This window comes from Natrix helvetica (genome assembly GCF_964273705.1).
Source record: "Natrix helvetica genome assembly, chromosome: 2".
Lineage (NCBI taxonomy): Eukaryota > Metazoa > Chordata > Lepidosauria > Squamata > Natricidae > Natrix > Natrix helvetica.
In genome coordinates this window covers 207,119,579-207,137,672 of record NC_138552.1, presented here as the reverse complement: position 1 = coordinate 207,137,672, position 18,094 = coordinate 207,119,579, and the positions used below count along the sequence as shown (strand labels likewise).

At 42.8% G+C, this 18,094-nt stretch overlaps 1 protein-coding gene across 2 annotated transcripts in view; it reads right to left on the bottom strand.

Moving 5' to 3' along the window:
• CCDC170 (coiled-coil domain containing 170) overlaps positions 1-17,858 on the bottom strand; it is a 71,380-nt gene extending 53,522 nt beyond the window's left edge. Inside the window, exons 1-2 of one of the 2 annotated variants that reach the window (XM_081945650.1) lie at positions 17,619-17,858; positions 4,327-4,461 (exon numbers count right to left, since the gene is read on the bottom strand). In XM_081945650.1, the coding sequence (XP_081801776.1) occupies positions 4,327-4,461; positions 17,619-17,735 (252 nt within the window). In that variant the 5' untranslated portion in view covers positions 17,736-17,858. The remainder of the gene's footprint in view (positions 1-4,326; positions 4,462-17,618) is intronic. The other variant, XM_081945651.1, reaches the window with a different exon arrangement.
• Positions 17,859-18,094: the final 236 nt, after the last annotated feature.

Sequence of the window (18,094 nt, the reverse complement as noted above, 5' to 3'; positions counted from 1 at the left end):
ATTAACAGATTGAAATAAAAAAGAAAATTGCTTTTGACTCTCACATTAATTAAACAAATTAAGAGTCTAGCAATAACAACTGCATGCATAATTCACAATTAATGACTCATGCAGTAAATCTAGGAATTAGTATAATGTTCAACATATTCACACAGACAAAAATCATGCAAACAACAACAAAAAAACCTAGACAATGAATCAACCCTTGGCAGCAGTTCTTTTTTCAGAAATAATCTAAGTCTCTTAAGAAATTTCAGAACTCTTTTCTTTTACAGTATTACTTTTGTGGTGGCTATGATTTCACTCCTCAACATGATGGACACATTAATGTGTCCTTCTATTAGGTTACAATTCCATGTATCTAGGTATAAGGCTGTTAGATCGGGTAATGGATAAGCACCAGTGGTGGGTTTCAAATTTTTTTGGAACCTACTCTGTGGGTGTGGCCTCCTTTGTGGGAGTGGCTTGCTGGCCATGTGACCTGGTGGGAGTGGCTTGCCAGCCATGTGACTGGGTGGGAGTGGCTTGCCGGCCATGTGACTGGATGGGAGTGGCTTGGCAGTCATGTGATCTGAGCAACACGCGATTCCCCTCACTCACTGTCTCCCTGGCGACGGGACGGCGCTTGCCTGCGCTCCACCAGCTCGGGCGCGACTGGAGAATTTTCCTCACTGGAGCTCCTGAAAGGGACGCAGGCTGCCACCGCTCCACTGAAGACATTTCTTTGAAGAGAAACTTCTCCGGTCGCGCCCAAGCTGGTGGAGCGCAGGCAAGCGCTGTCCCGTCGCCAGGGAAACAGTGAGTGAGGTGAATCGCGTGTTGCTCAGATCGCCGTTGCGAGGAGCCGAGGAGCGCGGAGAAGAGCGCGAAGGTTCTTGGCGCTCTGGGAAGCTACGAAAGTGGCTGGGAGAGGCGCGCGGCTTGGACATCGCAGCAGCAGCCCCAAGTGCGCCGATCTCGCCATTTTTTGCATCGGGGGCATGCTGCAAGGGGGGGAGTGAAGACCTTTTCCAGCTGGCGCAAAGGACTTCCCCGGACTTGCTTCAGTGAGCACGGGCCCGCACCTCCACCACCAACAATCCGGAAAAGGTCTTTACTCCCTCTCTCTTGCAGCAAGCCCCGATGCAAAAAACACCAAGGGGGCGGGGCAGGAAATTACTTCCGGATTCATTGACCAACCGGATCGCGCGATCCGGTGTGATACGGCAGAAACCCACCACTGATAGGCATACACAGGATAATGGTAGAAACAGCTCTTTATTAAACGCAACAAGTGAGAACAATCCAGCGAAGGCTGACTCTGACAGCAGCCCTTTTATAGGGTACTGCCAGACCCTTCGACCAATGAGATTAAACCTCTGTTCCCACCAGAACAGAGGACCTTGATGGAAACCACTATAGTTGAAGCTAGTATGTAACACCCCTCCCCTCTTGGATGGAATAATCTTATTCGTTACGTAGTCACACAGGTAGGCGGGCTTTTGAGTAGCTCTGCCAGACCTGTGCAGTTCAGTCAGAGGGTGTTCTTTGGACAGGTCGGATGGACCTGTTTGCTCCGCAGCTCCACTTGGTGGAAGCTCCTGGAACCTTTCATAGGCTGCGGCTGAAGCTTCTAGAGCTGGTTTGCTCAGAGCTCGCTGCGGGCCTGCAACATAACCAGATACGTTTCCCAGTACCCTCGGGCTTGAGCTGCCTGTGGAAGGAGTGAGTGTTTGCTCCGTTTGGGTAGGGCTTTGGCTAACTCGTGCAGGAGTTACCTCTGGTTGTCTAAGAGTGGAGTTGAAGAGGCGGCCACAGAGTTGGTCAACATGCCTTCTCCAATTCTGACTGTCCTTGAGCTCTATAAGATAAGAGCAAGGCCCGGTGTAGTTTTGGGCGTAAACTGAATCCCCTATGCTAAAGTTCCGAATTTTGCTTGTGGAGTCAAGGGGCGATGCGGCAGAATAGTTTGGGTGTAGCCGGTCTAAGTGGGACTTTAGCCGGCGACCCATGAGAAGCTCGGAGGGGCTTTTCCCTGTAGTGACACTGGGTGTGATGTGCTGAATTAGCAAATAGTGGTCAACCCATGTTTGCCAATCTCCTGGCCCCATCCTAGAGAGGGCCTCTTTTGCAGATCTCACCATTCCCTCTGCCTGACCATTGGAGGCCGGATGGAATGGCGTGACTAGGGCATGTCTGATTCCCTGTGCTGCTAAGAAGGTCTCGAATAGCATGGCCGTGAATTGGGGCCTGTTGTCAGAGACCAGGACGTCGGGCAGGCTGTGCGTGGAGAAAAGTCTCCATAGTACCTTGATGACCACTTCTGCCATAGTGGAAGTCATCAGGACTATCTCTAGCCATTTTGAGTAGGAGTCCACAACTATGAGGAATGTCTGGCCATGAACCTGGCCAGCAAAATCAATGTGCACCCTAAACCACAGTGCTTGGGGTCGCTCCCACTCCTTAGCGGGCGCCTCTGGGGGAGCTGGTCTGGACTACTGACATGGTGTGCAGATAGCCATTCATTCTTCGGTCTCCCTGTCCATGTTAGGCCACCACACGTAATTCCTAGCCAAAGACTTCATCCTGACAATTCCAGGATGCTCTACATGTAAAGCCTCTAATACTGCAATGCGCAGTTTGGATGGAACAATGACCCGGTCCCCCCACAGCAAGCAGCCATTTACAACAGATAACTCATCACGTTTACGATGGTACATTTTGAAATCAGACCCAACAGGCCCCTTGGGCCACCCCCTCCACACCCAGTCCAAAATTTGATGGTGGAGTCCTTTGCAGAGTGACGGGCAACATCACTGGAGGAGACAGGACCAGTCTCTAGGCAGTCAATGAGAAGGACTGGCATCTCGGGGGTAGGGTCAGCAAGAAGTTCTGGCAGCGGGCAGCGGCTCAAGGCGTCGGCGTGCCTCAAAATGGATCCTGGACAGTGGATGAGACGGTAGGAGTAGACAGCAAGGAAGATGGTCCATCTGGTCATCTGTGGTGATAATGACACAGGGGTAGGATGGTCCCCAGCCAGTAAGCCCAGTAGCAGTTTGTGGTCCATAATGAGTTCGAAATCACGGACGTATAGGTACTCATGGAACCTTTTTACTCCAGCCACTGCAGCCAAAGCCTCACAGTCCAGCTGGCTGTAGTTCCGCTCGGCAGCAGACAAGGTCCTAGAGTAAAAGGCTATTGGAGCCTTGGTTCCGTTGGGCATGCGGTGGCTGAGGACGCCTCCGACACCAAACGGTGAAGCGTCGCAAGTCAACACCAGTGGTGGGGTCTTGCTGTACTGCACCAGGAAAGTGTCCGCCGAGAGAAGTCTTTTTACTGTGGCAAATGCGGTGGCTTCAGCTCTGCCCCAGGACCACTTTGCGTTCTTAGCCAGGATACGGTGTAAGGGCTCAGCAAGGTGGCTTTCTGTTTAAGAAAGACCCTGTAGAAATTAAGGAGCCCGAGGAATGCCTGTAGCTCAGTTTGATTGCGAGGTGTAGGGGCATCCTGGATTGCTTTAATTTTTTCGAGGTCGGGTGAATCCCAGAGCCGTCGATTACGACCCTAGGAATTCAACCCTTGGCATGTTAATTTAGCATTTTTCTTTCTTGAGATGGAGGCCTTTGTCTCTAATCTGAGCCAAAACAGTCCGTACACATAAAAAGAGGAATATTCTGGAGGATAGATCTATAACCAATGGTTTGAGACTATAGGGAAGCGGATCCAGGCTGGTTTCTAAGAACTAAGAACTGACACTAAGAAATTGTGGAATAGGTTGCCTCATGAAGTGGTACAACCCCTTTCATTGGAGGGGGAGGAATAGAGAAAGGCTGGATAGCCACTTGCCCAAAAATGTTTTAAAAGATCCTGCACCAAGCAGGGGAATGGATTAGTTGACTTCTTGGATCATCCCAAATCTATGATTCTAGAATGTCTGATGGAAAATTTAAAAGTGTATTAAAAAAAACATAGGCAGGATCAGAGGTGGGTTCATAACAGTTCGGACTAGTTCGATGTGATATGCCAGCCTTGGTCACAGAACCGGCAGCAACCCAGGTTAGCCACACCCCGAAACCAGTTCCCTGGTCGCCGCCGTCACCACCGTCATCTTTTTCTGGGGGAGTTCTGTGCATGCGTATAAGCGCGCATCCAGTATGCGTATGAATGAACCAGCAGTAACACTGGCTAGAACCAACCCCTGGACAGGATGTAATAGCTAAAATGCATAAGCGCTGTATCAAAGAAGAGAGCTTTAATTAAGCATTTAATGGTATGTGTCATGCAATAAACATACTCTGTTATTTACAAACATTTTCATGCAGGGGAAAACATTTGTTTCAAACATACCTCTGCTTGAGCGCATTCGTACTTCACTAGGAGTGCGGCAAGCTCACTGCTGGCTGTTTCTGCTGCATTCCGATAATGGACTAGCTGTTCTCGAGTGTCAGGAACATCCAGTAGCAAATAATTATGAGTTCTCTGCTTTACAAAAAAACAAGGGTTAATGGCAAACAATCAGAATTCTTACTTGTTTTATTGCTTTGCTCAGTTCTTTAAACGGGATTGTTTTAAATCAGTTTAGTTTTAAATTTGGATAACTTTAAACCCGATCTTCATTCCAACCTGGATGGGGAAGGAAACTGCCTTGGAAGATAATTTGCACAAGACAATGGAGTGCAATGGATTTAATTTGCTTGGATGTTTATTAACTTTTATATTCTTGAGTAATGTTTTTTTTTCAATAGTTTTACAGCGGGATGACCTTGGCTCTCGTCTGTCCTAGAGTCCACATTGTATGGAAGACTTCTGTTTTCCTCATGGCCAATAAAATGTGAGATACTTCACTGAAATCTATATGAACCTCTGGGACACCAGCTGGACTGTGAGCTGACAATCCGTGGTTAGGGCACACAATCTCCCCCCCCTCTTTTTCTTTCAAATACTTTCATACAGATGGTAGAAAACTTGAGTAGGTGTCTGAAGACAAACAAGCTGAAGCTTTCTCCAGGAAAGACTGGGATACAGTAAATAAGGTAAGCCAAGAGATATGAATTGTCCATTGAATTTCCCAGCTGAGTAGAGATTTCAGCCCCTATCTCATCAATCCTGGGCCAACACTAGAAATCTATGATTCATTCAACCAACAGCTGCATCCAATATTAGAAAATATATAAGCATAAAAAGAAGCCATCTATAATCCAGCTATAACTATTGTTACTTCTTCATTTATCACTTTGCGTAGTTCTTAACACTGAAACTGAAGAAGTTCCATTGCTTATGCATCCAAATGTTGCTTCATTGGCTTGACTGTGGAGATATTTACACTGCTGACATGGGTGTCAGTTCTCAAAGTTGGGATCAGATGGATCCCCCAAAAGATGCCTGTGCTGTCCTCTCTGAAAAGATGGGCTAGAGTTTGCTTTCTTCAATGTTGTTTATACACATCTGCCTTATTTGAAAGTGTTCCCTTGTAGTATTATTAACGTCTTCCTTTCCTTCTAGTATTATTAATCAGAATTCCTGTTCACTATTTTCAATACTGACTGCAAGAGGGAAAGTTTGATTAGGCTGCAGCTTAATGTTTGATATTCTTCAGAAGTGAGTATGTCAACATGCACAGCTTTGGTGATCCCTAAGGTTGGAAGAATTATTTTAGGGCAATGCATATAAAGTATGTTCCAATCAGAATTCAATAGTCTGCGGCTGAGCTTTATTTCTTATTACTATGACTTACTATATTAGGGCTATGCAATGCTTCAGATCTGAAGGGGAAAAGATGCTCTGGAGTGTACAGAGAAGAGAGTCTGACAACAATTTAATAGAGCAGTTGCATCTTTTTTTCTTTGAATCAGAAATACTGCATCACCCTAATTTAAATGTCTGCCCTGATTCTATGAGTGAGTCACAAATCAAATGCAACATAAAAATAAAACACAGATTATTATTGTTGTTTTGGTTATTTATGACTGTTCAACAGTTATTAAGTGAAAAGAAATACATGCTTTATTTTTTCAACTGCAATGGAACATATGGAAGTTGGCTTATACTTCAAAATACGCAACATATGTGCTCGGACTGATCTTTTTTTATGCTGATTGCAATCAGGGGTTTGGCTAGTATTTCAATGTGTGTACCGTTCTCCCACTTTACTCTTCAGTGTCAAAATCCCGAATATTGTTTGTATTCGGAGAACAGCTGGCAGCACTTATCCCAGAAAGCCCAATTACCTTAAATAAAGCAAGGATTTATGAAAAGAGGAAAGTGAGAAGAATCAACATTGTGTCTTCTAAATGAGTTTTTAACGTGATGTCTGCCCAGCTGTTACAGTCTTTGTGCTTAGCTTTAACATTTAGCTTAAAATGTTTTCAGAGAAGAATTTGATTTATTTATTCATTTAACCTTAACAAGAAAGTATAAACAGTGCAACCCTGACTGAATGCAGAGAGGTGGGATTGGGGAGGATTCATCTTTAAGTGCTCTTCAGATTGTACAAAAACCTCAGTGCAAAGCTGAGAATTTAACTTTTTGCTATATTTTTTGATTGTTGTTCCCGACTTGGGAAGGCAGCTTTTTAAAGATCCTAGTTGTAGAGGTTGGAAAGTTAGTAGCATCACCCACTCTCCATAGCCAGGATTCAACAAGACAGCCTTTTAGTAAGCCAAAGCGCAAAGTGCAAGTTTTTCCTGACAAGGTTAGATTGTGGAAATGTTACTGAATAGACATTGCCTGAATTTTGATTGGAATGGCTTTTCAGGAAGGAGCATTGCTTTATGTCAAAGAAGCATAACTCTGGTCTCTCCTTCTGTTGGCCATTGTGCCACCTGCTGTTTAAAGTATTCATCATCTCTGATAATTCCTTCACTATTAAGAAAAATCCCCAATCATTTTAAACAGCATGAAAAAGGGAAGCAACAGAAAAAATATGTATCACTAAATATGTGTATTTTTTAAAATGTACATAAAATTAAAGAAGTTTTATTTAAATTAAATAATTTGCTAAAGCTTTAGAAAATGATATACCTGAGAATATTTAATGTTTGTAAAGCCTGAAAGTGTTATTTTTTTAAAAGAAACCTTTAAATTAAATCAGTATAATTTGTATTGTGATTTTATTCTATGTCTATGCATTTACTTATGATTAATGAATAAAATCACACTATTACTGCTATAATATGTGCTGATCAGGGGTGGGTTCCTGCCAGTTCTAACCTCTTCTATAGAAGAAGTTCCACAAATCTACAGTGCCGTTTAGAACCGGTTCCAGCTCCCTCCCCCTGCCCATCCATACATCATCAAGATGGAGAGTGAGAGGAGGAATTCTGGGAGTTGAAGTCCACAAGTCTTAAAGCTGTCAAGTTTGAACACCCCTGGGGGTTTTTTTTTCCCTAAAGGGTTAGGGCTGCAAGGGTCTTGTAACTTGACAGCTTTAAGAGTTGCACACTTCAATGCCAGAGTTCCTGAGCCAACATGACTGGAGGAGAAATTCTGGGAGTTGAAGTTCACAAGTCTTAAAGCTGTCAAGTTTGAAGACCCCTGGGGTTTTTTTCTAAAGGGTTAGGGGTGCAAGGGTCTTGTAACTTGACAGCTTTAAGACTTGCATGCTTCAAATGCCAGAGTTTCTGAGCCAACATTTTGGTTGCTAAGCAAAAGCGTTGTTAAGTGAATTTTACCACTTTTTACAAGTTGGCCATGCCCACCCAGCCACATGGCTGGCAAGCCACTCCCACTTCATCACATGGCCAGCAAGCCACTCCCACAAAGCAGGCCACACCTACAAAAGAGGTTCTAAAAATTTTTTGAAACCCACCACTGGTGCTGATGAATGTAAGTCTGTATCAGTGCTGTATGTATTATTGTTCTGTCATTTATTTTCCCTAAAGAAATATAAATTCTTTAGAACAGGGGTCTCCAATCCCCCGGGCCAGGGCCTGTTTGGAACTGGGCCATGGAAGCTGCGGATGAGCACATGCATGCAGCTCCATTTGTGCAAGAAGCAGACACACGTGCCCGCCACTTGCACAAATGGAATTGTACACATGGATGCTCGCCCACCACTCATGCAGAACCATCCCCTCTCCCTCCACCATTCCGCAAAGCTGCAAAGGTTGGAGAACTTGTTTCAGAAGTATTTTGGTTCACATCGTTTTTCATAACATATACATTCTGTATACAGCTTTAAATCTTCCCTTATACTTCTTTACCTTACCTTGCTTAATGTATCCTTTTTGTACTCAGCTTTAAAACATAGTTCCCTCCCACTTTGCCTCCCAATATAGATTTGTACAATATTTTTGAGCCACGAACAACAAATCTGTGGATTAGGCTGAAACAAAATCTGTTTTGGTAGATTATTTACTTTTTTTTTTTAACTTGGTCCACTAGAATTTTAAAGGACCATCACACAAGCCAGATGTTGGCAATAAAGCAGCAGAAGACAACTTGGTACCTGTCTCCCTTTGAGATGGGACACTTTTCCTTTTGCTGGATACAATATTTTTTAAATAAATAAAAGCATGATTGAATTTACTGATCCCAATCCTAATCTTGCAAATCAGATCAAATGGAGCGTTGAGATTCCCACCTGAGCCTTGTAAGACTTTGAATAAGAACTCTAAAACATTCCTATGAAATGTTGGCAATTAATTGAGATTCTGGCCATATAAAAAGTATCTTTGGGTCCAGATTTTATTTTAATTTATATGGCCACTCAGAAACTGGCTTTAGACATTAGAGATCATCCATGCTATTTTGACCACAGACTACAAGTGGTCTCTGGAATTGATACGGAATTCAATGATGAAAAGAATTCTATGTTTTTCTTTCACATACTTTCCCAAAAGTGAGCCTCAAGATATGATGTTTGGGGACATTTACACATAGTCATCAACTTACAACCACAATCGAGCCCAAAATTTATCTTACTAAGTGAGTTAGTGAGTTTTGCCACATTTTACTACCTTTCTTGCCAAAGTTGTTAAGTGAATCACTGCAGTTTTTTTTTAAGTTTTATTGGTTTTTACAAATATTTTGGGGAAAAGGGTATATAGGTGTGGAGAAAAAAATTGACAGCTACATCATATGGAAGGTGGTGCTTCCCCGGGATCTTACATCTCTCTCTTATTTTATATATATCAGAATATCATTATTACATACATATTAGCACTTTAAATTTACTTCAAATTCTTTAACATCTTCAATCATACTTTATATCACTTCTAACCATTTCATTATATTAACAATTGCAATGTACTTTTAATTCATTTCTGTGACCTAGGTCTCATTGCTGCCTCCTCTCCCCTGTCAGTTGGCTGAGCCATGGCTCCCCCCCCCCTTCATATCTTGTGCACTGTCTCTTGTTTCGTCTAGAAGGTTCTTGTGTTTTTCCATGAAAGCTTCTGCCTCCACCACTGTATTAATTCTCACTCTACCACCCTCCCAGAAAATCAACAAGCCTTCTGGAACTAGCCATCTGAACCAGATATTTTTTCATACAATTTTTTAGTTAAAAAGAATTTCTTCCTCTTATCTCTTATTCTTTTTGGTATCTGTTTCAAAATGGTTATTTCTTTATCCTTATATCTCAAAGGTTCCCCCCTTTGAGCCCCTAGAATCTCATCTCTTGTAGTCTTTCTAAAAAATTTAACATGAACTTCCCTTGGGACATTGTGTGTTCTAGCATATGCTGAGTTGGGAATCACTGCAGTTGTTAAGTTAGTGACACGATTGGTAAGTGAATCAGGCTTCCCCATTGACTTTGCTTGTCAGAAAGTCACAAAATCACATGGCCCTGGGATACTGCAACCATCATAAATGGGACTCAGTCACCAAGCATCTGGATTTTGATCGTGCGGTCATGGGGATGCTGCAACAGTTGTAACTTTGAAAATGGTCATAAGTCACTTTTTTAGTGTCATTGTAACTTTGAACAGTCATGAAACAAACTGTTGTAAGTTGAGGATTATAAATGATTCCAGGATGTTTTTCTTGGTTTGGCTCCTATGCCTTTAAGAGTCTTAAAATAAGCAATCATACAGTCCTTATTTTTGATGGCCAGGCTGAAAATGATGTAATGTTAGTTGCTTCTGAAGGCATCATGGCAGGTAATACAATTCCAAAAAGCAAGGGGTTTCCCCTCCCCCAAAATAAGACAGTTACCGTATTTTTCGCCCTATAAGACGCTCCGGAATATAAGACGCACCCAATTTTAAAGGAGGAAAATCTAGAAAAAAAAGATTCTGAACCAAATACTATAGTAAAATATTTTATATCAACTGTATAAAGTTAACAGCAGTTTAAGAACAATTTTATGTCAACCATGTAACACAGGGGTGTCCAAACTTTTTTCAAAGAGGGCCAGATTGGATGAAGTGAACATGCTGGAGGGTCGAACATTTTTCCGAACATTCTTTGAACAATAACAATTAAATGCAAATGAATTATTTTATGCCAAGTTAATTGCAAATGGCATACTTTTCATTTCATAACATTAAGATCAACTGACAGCTGAGTTTTCACAATGTATCCATCTTTTCCCTGAAGACTCGTGTTTAGTACATTCAGATGCTTTCTTTCCTCTTTCCCTCTTACTTGTCTATCCTTCCTTCCACCCTCCCTTCCTCCTTCCCTTCCTTCCTGCCTCCCTTCCAGTTCCCTCCTTCCTCTTTCCTCCTGCCTGCCTGCCTTCTTTCCCTCCTGCTTATCTATGCTTCCTTCCTTCCTTGCACCTCCCTCCCTTCTGCCTGCCTGCCTGCCTTCTTTCCTCTTTCCCTATCCTCCTATCCTTCCTTTCTCCCTCCCTCCTTCCCTGCCTCCCTTCCAGTTCCATCCTTCCCTCCTTCCTTCTGCCTCCTTCCTGCCTGCTTGTCTTCTTTCCTCTTTCCCTCCAGCGTGTCTGCTTCCAGCGTGTCTGCGATCTCAGGAGCAAAAGCCTTTGAATCAAGTTTGATTGTGTCCCATCTAGCGTTCCCAACCCCAACCCCAAATCTCTCCGGATCCGGAGAGATTTGGGGTTGGGGGTGGAGAACGCTAGATGGGACACAATCAAACTTGATATGATCTCTGCCGCCTGGAACTGCCCGAGAAGCGGCAGGTAAAGCGGGCGCTGCAGCGATCGTGGTACCAGCATTTTGGATGGCAGCGCACCGGTCTCAGGAGCCAAAGCCTTGAGGCACCTTTCGTTTGCAGGAGGAGGGCAGCTTAAAGCAGCGCCCCAGCAATGTGAGGAGCCGCTGCCACCGCCACCACCGCCTAAGCCCTCTCGGGAGCCCAGCCGAGCGGGAGCTCTGAAAGCGAAACCTCTCTCCTTTCCAGCCATCACGATCTCTGCAGCCCCCTCTTTGCCTGCCCCATTTTCAGATGACCCAGTGGCTACATTCGGCTTACAAGACACACTCAGATTTTTACCCTCTTTTTTGGAGTAAAAAAGTGCGTCTTATAAGGCGAAAAATACGGTATTTCAATGAATGAGATTCTTCCACGTTTAACCCTAGGAAAAATCCTCTTTGCTGAATGTTTTTCTATTTTAAAGAACAGAAGGCAATGAATGAAAACAGCATATGCTTTGTAGGGACAGTAAACTATGGAAAGATAAAATGAATGTGGTTAGGAAAAATCAGATTTAATCATATTTCATTTTCTTACCTCCTGTCTTCAATTTCTCCAGGTTAATATTTGTTATTTCTTTTCTGCATTTTTGCATACTATTGCTTACCCCAAAAGGGAATACGGTACTTTGTTGCATGCATGTTGAGTTTTTCTTTAATATTCTGTTAAAACTTAAAAGTGCACTGAGGTAATTAAACAAGTTACCTCAGTGTACCTCAACCTGAGGAACTTGAAACTGGGTAGACTTCAACCCAGAATCCTGCAGCCATCATGCTGGTTGGGGAATTCTGGAAGTTGAAGTCCACACAACTTCAGGTTGCTGAGGTTGAGAAACACTGAGCTATATTGTTGGGGTGATGCATGAAAAACCTCCCTCCAAAAAAAACTGCAGGCTATCATCTAAGCATTACCTAGTTTCATAAAGATTATCCATATTAACTGCTTTTTGTATTGTGTTGTATTGCATTGTATTGTACAACTCTCAATGCCAGAATTACTAATCGTCTTCCACAGCATTCCTACATAGGCAATTAGGCATTATATCTATTCTGAGCCTGTGGCACTATGAAGCTAAGTCACATATAATCAGTTGAAATTGTTCAATGCCTTCATAAACTGAAATTAGGCCAAATAAATAAACACATTTCTATATTTGGGATACTATTTTTAAAATACGGAAGTTACCCTGTTTATTATCAATATTCAACACATTCACAATGTATTTTTTTTCCTATAAAAATAGAGAAAAATGCAATATTTAGTTAAAGGGAATAAACTTTTCAACTATGCTGACTATCTCTACCCCACTTTCTTTCAAAACTATATAGAAGTTGTTTTTTCAAGTAGTGGATGCATTAACCTACATTTAACATCCTAATTTTAGGACCCTGACCTGGAAGGATCCCATGAGAAAGCTATGCAAAAACCTTTCTCTGTTTCTCTGAACTTTAGATCAAAGCATGGTGAAGGAAAGATAAAGAGCAGAAAACCAGAAATCTTAGATAAATGTACTCCCTTTGCTATGTTTAATAAGAAACAGCTCAGTCCTTGAATGCCGAAAGATAAAACTGTACCAAAATATAATTGAAACTATAATTGTTAGGGCATTGTGCAAAGTATCACAGCTGTTGAAATAGTGTCCTATAAAGTGAATGTTTAACCTAAAAGTATTGATGTACATACAATGAAACATTAAGAAACAATGTAGGCAATTTCATTATTTCCAATACTTTCATTGGAACAGCTTTCCCCAACCTTGTGTTGCCCGATACTTTGGGCCACATCTCCCATAAATCCCCAATCAATATGTCTAAGGGTCCCGTGGTCGGAGAGTGCAGAATTTGGGATTGCCGTTATTGTCTGAATTATTGAAATTTAAATGAAGCAAGTTATACTAAAAAGTAACTAATCAGCTTCCTCGTTGTATGGAGATTCTCCATCATCCAGGTCATGGTTGTCCCAAAGGTGCTTTTCTAAAAGGCAACTGAACTTTCTTTGTTTTTTTTCTTTGAAAGCATTTCGTTTCTCATCCAAGAAGCTTCCTTAGTTCAGAACTAAAAAGGCTTCTTGGATGAGAAGTGAAATGTTCTCAAACAGAAACGAAACCCCAAGGAAGTCCAGTTGCCTTTTGGAAAAGCACCTTCGGGACAGTTTCCTCGTTCCTTCTTATGGATGGATAATACAGTGGCTAGGTCCTAACTCAAAAATAAAGATACTAGGGCCATGATGGCGAAACTATGGCATGTGTGCCACAGGTGGCACATGGAGCCATATTTTCTGGCACAGCAGCTGTCAGCTCTGACACACATGTGCATGCCAGCCAGCTGATTTTTGGCCTTCCAGAGGGCTGGGGGAGGCTGTTTTCACCCTCCCCGAGCTTCAGGAAGGCTTCCGGAGGCTGGGGAGGGTGAAATACAGCCTCCAACGAGCCAATCGGAAGTTCAGGAATGAACCTCCAGTTGGTTCGTTGGACCTGTTTTTTGCCCTCCACAGCTTCCGGAGGCTTTCCTGAAAGCCTGGGGATTGTGAAAAACTGTCCCAACGGGCCAAGTGGAAGTTCAGAAACCATCTGCTTCCAGCTTCTGGAGGGCCTCCAGGCAGCTGGGGGAGGCCGTTTTCGCCCTCCCCAGGCTTCAGGAAAGCCTCCAGACCCTCGGGAGGGGTAATGCACGCATGCGCAGGGGGGCAGTCACACGCACATGCGCGGGGGGGGAGGATTGAATTGGTTTGGGCACCCACACAATTTTGGCACACCATAAGAAAAAGGTTCGCCATGACTGTACTAGGGCTTCTGACTGCCCTGGATTTAGTTCACAGGCTTCCAAAACTGATTATGAGAATCATATGAGATTATGAGAAAAATGATTTGAGAGTAATTGTAACAAAGAGCCAATTAGTTCACTGGTTAAAGCACCATGCTAGAAACCAGGAAACTGTGAGTTCCAGTCTCGCCAGGTGGCTTTGGGCCAGTCACTTTTTCTCCGCCCAAACCATTTGTCAGGGTTCTTGTTGTGGGGAAAAAAGGAGGAGGAAGGAATATTATGTATGTTTGCCACTTAGAAGGTAATAAAGGTGGGATAAACATAAATACAGACGTAAATAAAGCAAAATTTTTCATTTTAAATATTGTATATAATGCTGCATGCTGCCTGGAGTCATATAATGGAATTGAGCAGCTTATAAATTGAATATACTTAAAATATTTCCTCACATAGCAGCTGATGCAATCTGGAGATGCAATATAAAACCTGTAGTATGTAAATCTTTACAATAATAATAAATATATATGTTACATATGTATTATCTCAAAGCTATGTGTGGATGGGACCAATTATTTCAAATACAACATGACTATTGGCCAGCAACAGAGTCCATCCCTGCTTTATATGTTTTTAGAATATAATAGATATTTTCATTGACTTACCACTGACTTTGTAGTTGTTGGCTGCTGGATACCTTAAATAACATATACTGGTCTTTGACCGAAATAAACTTTGATATCTTGCCCACCCTCCAGTTTTTCAATGTAGAATCTGATTTATTACTGGGCAACCTCACTTTTAAGTATATATATTTTTTATTTGAAGTACGGTACATATATGACATACTAAGATTTAAAATTGACATGTAGCTCATAGTTTTCATTTCTTGATATAATGCCAGGAATTTCTGAAAAAAATATTCTGAGTCTACAGATTGAAGTTTGAGAAATATTCTTAGATCTGAGTAAGATTACTTTTCTGGGAGCTGCCAATACTGAGAAATGTCTTGAGCCATGAGGTGATTAAGAAAAGATCAAAAAGTACAAGAAGTCAAAGAAAGCTAAAACTAGCTATTCCTTAAGGTTAAAAGGGACTGAGAAAAATACGAAAACGTTATAGGTTTGACAAGGCATAAGTAATCATAAAGTGTATGCAGGTTTCTTCCCAAGAAAGAGGAATGTGGATGGAAGACACATGAAAATACACATTTTCCTATGAAAATGTGTAATGATTTACAATGTGTAAATTGGTAAAATACAGTCTAGTGTTGCAACACCTTCCATAGACTTCAAAGAAAAATATATATATATCATGCTGCTGTATTGAGTCCAGTACAACATTGAACTAGTTCTAGGAGTATTTATTGTCATAAAACAATAGATCAAATTAGAATTATCACCATATGTGAAAATATTTCCCCTACCATCCATTTATTGGCTAAAGCAGGCTTCTTAATATGGTTACCCTTCAAATGTGCCAGACTACAACACCTATGATCCACTAGTCATCATGGATAACGGATGGTGGAACTTAGATTCAACATAACATGTTCAACATAAGTCTCTTTTCTAGCCATACGTGCAACTCAGAGAGGCCTCTAAAGCATGAATTCTAATATTAACTACCCTGCTTCCCGAAAATAAGACCACCCAATCGGACTTTTGAGCGCATGCACTAAAATAAGCCCTCCCCAAAAAATAAGCCCTCCCCCAAAAATATTGTAACACAGCAGCAGCCATGAGGTGACCATGTTCGCCGCCTCCTGCACCTCAAAAATAATAAGACCTCCCTCAAAATAAGGCCAAGTGTTTATTTTGGGAGTTTTCAGGGAAACACGGTAGATGTCAAACTTTTTTATCTGCTGAAGATTTTCAGTAGGTAAGACATCCCTTATTCTGCTTAATAGTGTGGCTTTTTGTAGACGTCTGTTTATGTAACCATGTTCTATAATTCTGACATGACTGATTAACGCTACTTGTTACTTGATTGATTAGACAGCATACTAAAAAGCAAAGACATCACTCTGCCAACAAAAGTGTGTATAGTCAAGGCTATGGTTTTCCCAGTTGCAATGCACGGGTGTGAGGGTTGGGCCTAGTTACCTGCGGGATCGCGTCCTGCCCCATACATCCCTGCGACCCACTCGCTCACACAGGGAGGGGCTGCTCCGGGTGCCGTCCTCTAGAGAGTGCCAGGGGGCGGTGCCCAGGAGTAGGGCCTTCTCTGTGGTGGGCCCTACCCTTTGGAATGACCTCCCCCCAGACATCCGGACAACAACCGATCTTCGCTCCTTCCGCATGAAGCTGAAGAACTACCTGTTTTGTCAAGCCGGCCTGGCATAAACGTTACAATCTTGCCACCCCAGGTCATTTTATAATGGGAAATTTTGTTTTTAATATTTTTTGGTTTTAAACTTTGTAAGTATGCTTATTTATGGACTTGTTTTTACCTCCTCTGCACGATATATGGTGCTATCTTGATTATTGCTCTGTACGTCGCCCCGAGTCCCTGTGGGGAGAGGGGGCGACTAATAAGTTCAATAAAATAAATAAATAAATAAATAAATAAATAAATAAATAAATAAATAAATAAATAAGAAAGGCCAAAGAATTGAGGCCGTTGAACTATGGTGCTGGAGAAGACTCCTGTGAGATCCTTGAACTGCAAGATGATCAAACCAGTCAATCCTAGAGAATATCAACCCTGACTGCTCTTTAGAAGGCCAGATCCTGAAGATGAAACTCAAATACTATGGCCACCTAATGAGAAGGAAGGACTCACTGAAGAAGAACCTAATGCTGGGAACCTAATGCTGGGAATGAGGGCAAAAGAAGAAAGGATGACAGAGAATGAGGTGGCTGGATGGAGTCACTGAAGCAGTCGGTGTAAGCTTAAATGGACTCCAGGGGATGGTAGAGGACACAAAGGCCTGGAGGAACGTTGTCTGTGGGGTCGCGATGGGTCGGACACGACTTCACAACTAACAACAACAACTTGTGTAACTGTAGCAGTTAAGCTCTGCCATTAAGAGGTAATTGTCTAATTGTAAAAATATAAAATGTTAGATTTTCATATAATGGTTACTTTCACCAGAAGTTTTTTTTTTAATTATACTGTACCTATCTTCTTAGCCGCTAAAATATGGGAAATAAGTCACATGCTACTTTGTATCTCAGCAAAATATGTGCCTTTCATTTTGCAAACAGATTCACGAGTCCGATTCACTCTAGTTTCAAAAAACAAGAGTAAGGAGGAAAGGGACACCAGATGGATTTGACTTCTGACTGGCAAATGAAGATCCAGAACTTTTGTTCTTTGTGGGGAGGGACGCTGGAGTGAGGAGAGAGAGAGAGATCAAGGTGTTGGGGGGCAATATGCTGACTCCATAAACCGCTTAAAGAAGGCTGTGAAGCCCTGTGAAGCAGTATATAAGTCGTAAGTGCTATTGCTACTGAGCAGCCTTGCAGCTCTTCCATGCAACACAAGGGCTACATAGGAAGGATTACCAGTGGGGTGGGGTGGTTCAGCGTCCCGAATGAATATTAGAAAAATCTCCATTCGGCCAAACCACCTGGCAGGTGTTTGCTGAAGATTCTCGGTCATCCAGGTGGAGCTGTCAGGAAGTTGAGTGGGCTTCTTTTTTTTCTTATGGGTGCGGAACGTTTTGCGGCTTATTTCGAACCCACAAGTCAAGAAGTCTAATTGCCCCCAGCTCGACTTCCAGGCACGCCGCAGATGTGGATATAGGGAATAAAGCAAGCCTGAGGAGCATACCTCCGCTTCGGAAGAGGCTGAGACGCTGGCGGGCGAGCGCAGCAACGGTGCGTTGCTGGTCACGTCGATGAGCCTGGAGCAGGCAGAGCCCGCACGGGAACTGCCAGCGCTTCTCATGTTCCCGCGCACCGGCAGCGCGCGAGCACCGGGCTGCTTTCCTTCGGCGTTCGGGTGACCCGGGGAATAACCCAGCCGGGCGCGTCCCTAACAGCTACCTGGGTTTCTATGTCAACCGCCCCCGTGGATACACAGCTGGGGCTGTCGATTAGAGAGCCCGCCCTCTCGGTGGTTCTCGCGAGACGCCTTCGAAAGAGCGTCTGCCTAAAGTTTGCTTTTATTTGGGGCTTTGGGCAGCTTTTCCTGCCATTCACCCTTGGGAAATGTTCGTGCATCTCGTCGTTCATAGGCCGTCCGTCTCGCGAATGCGACTCGGGAAGGCTAAGAACACGTTAAAAATTAGGAGATCAGCAAAATTT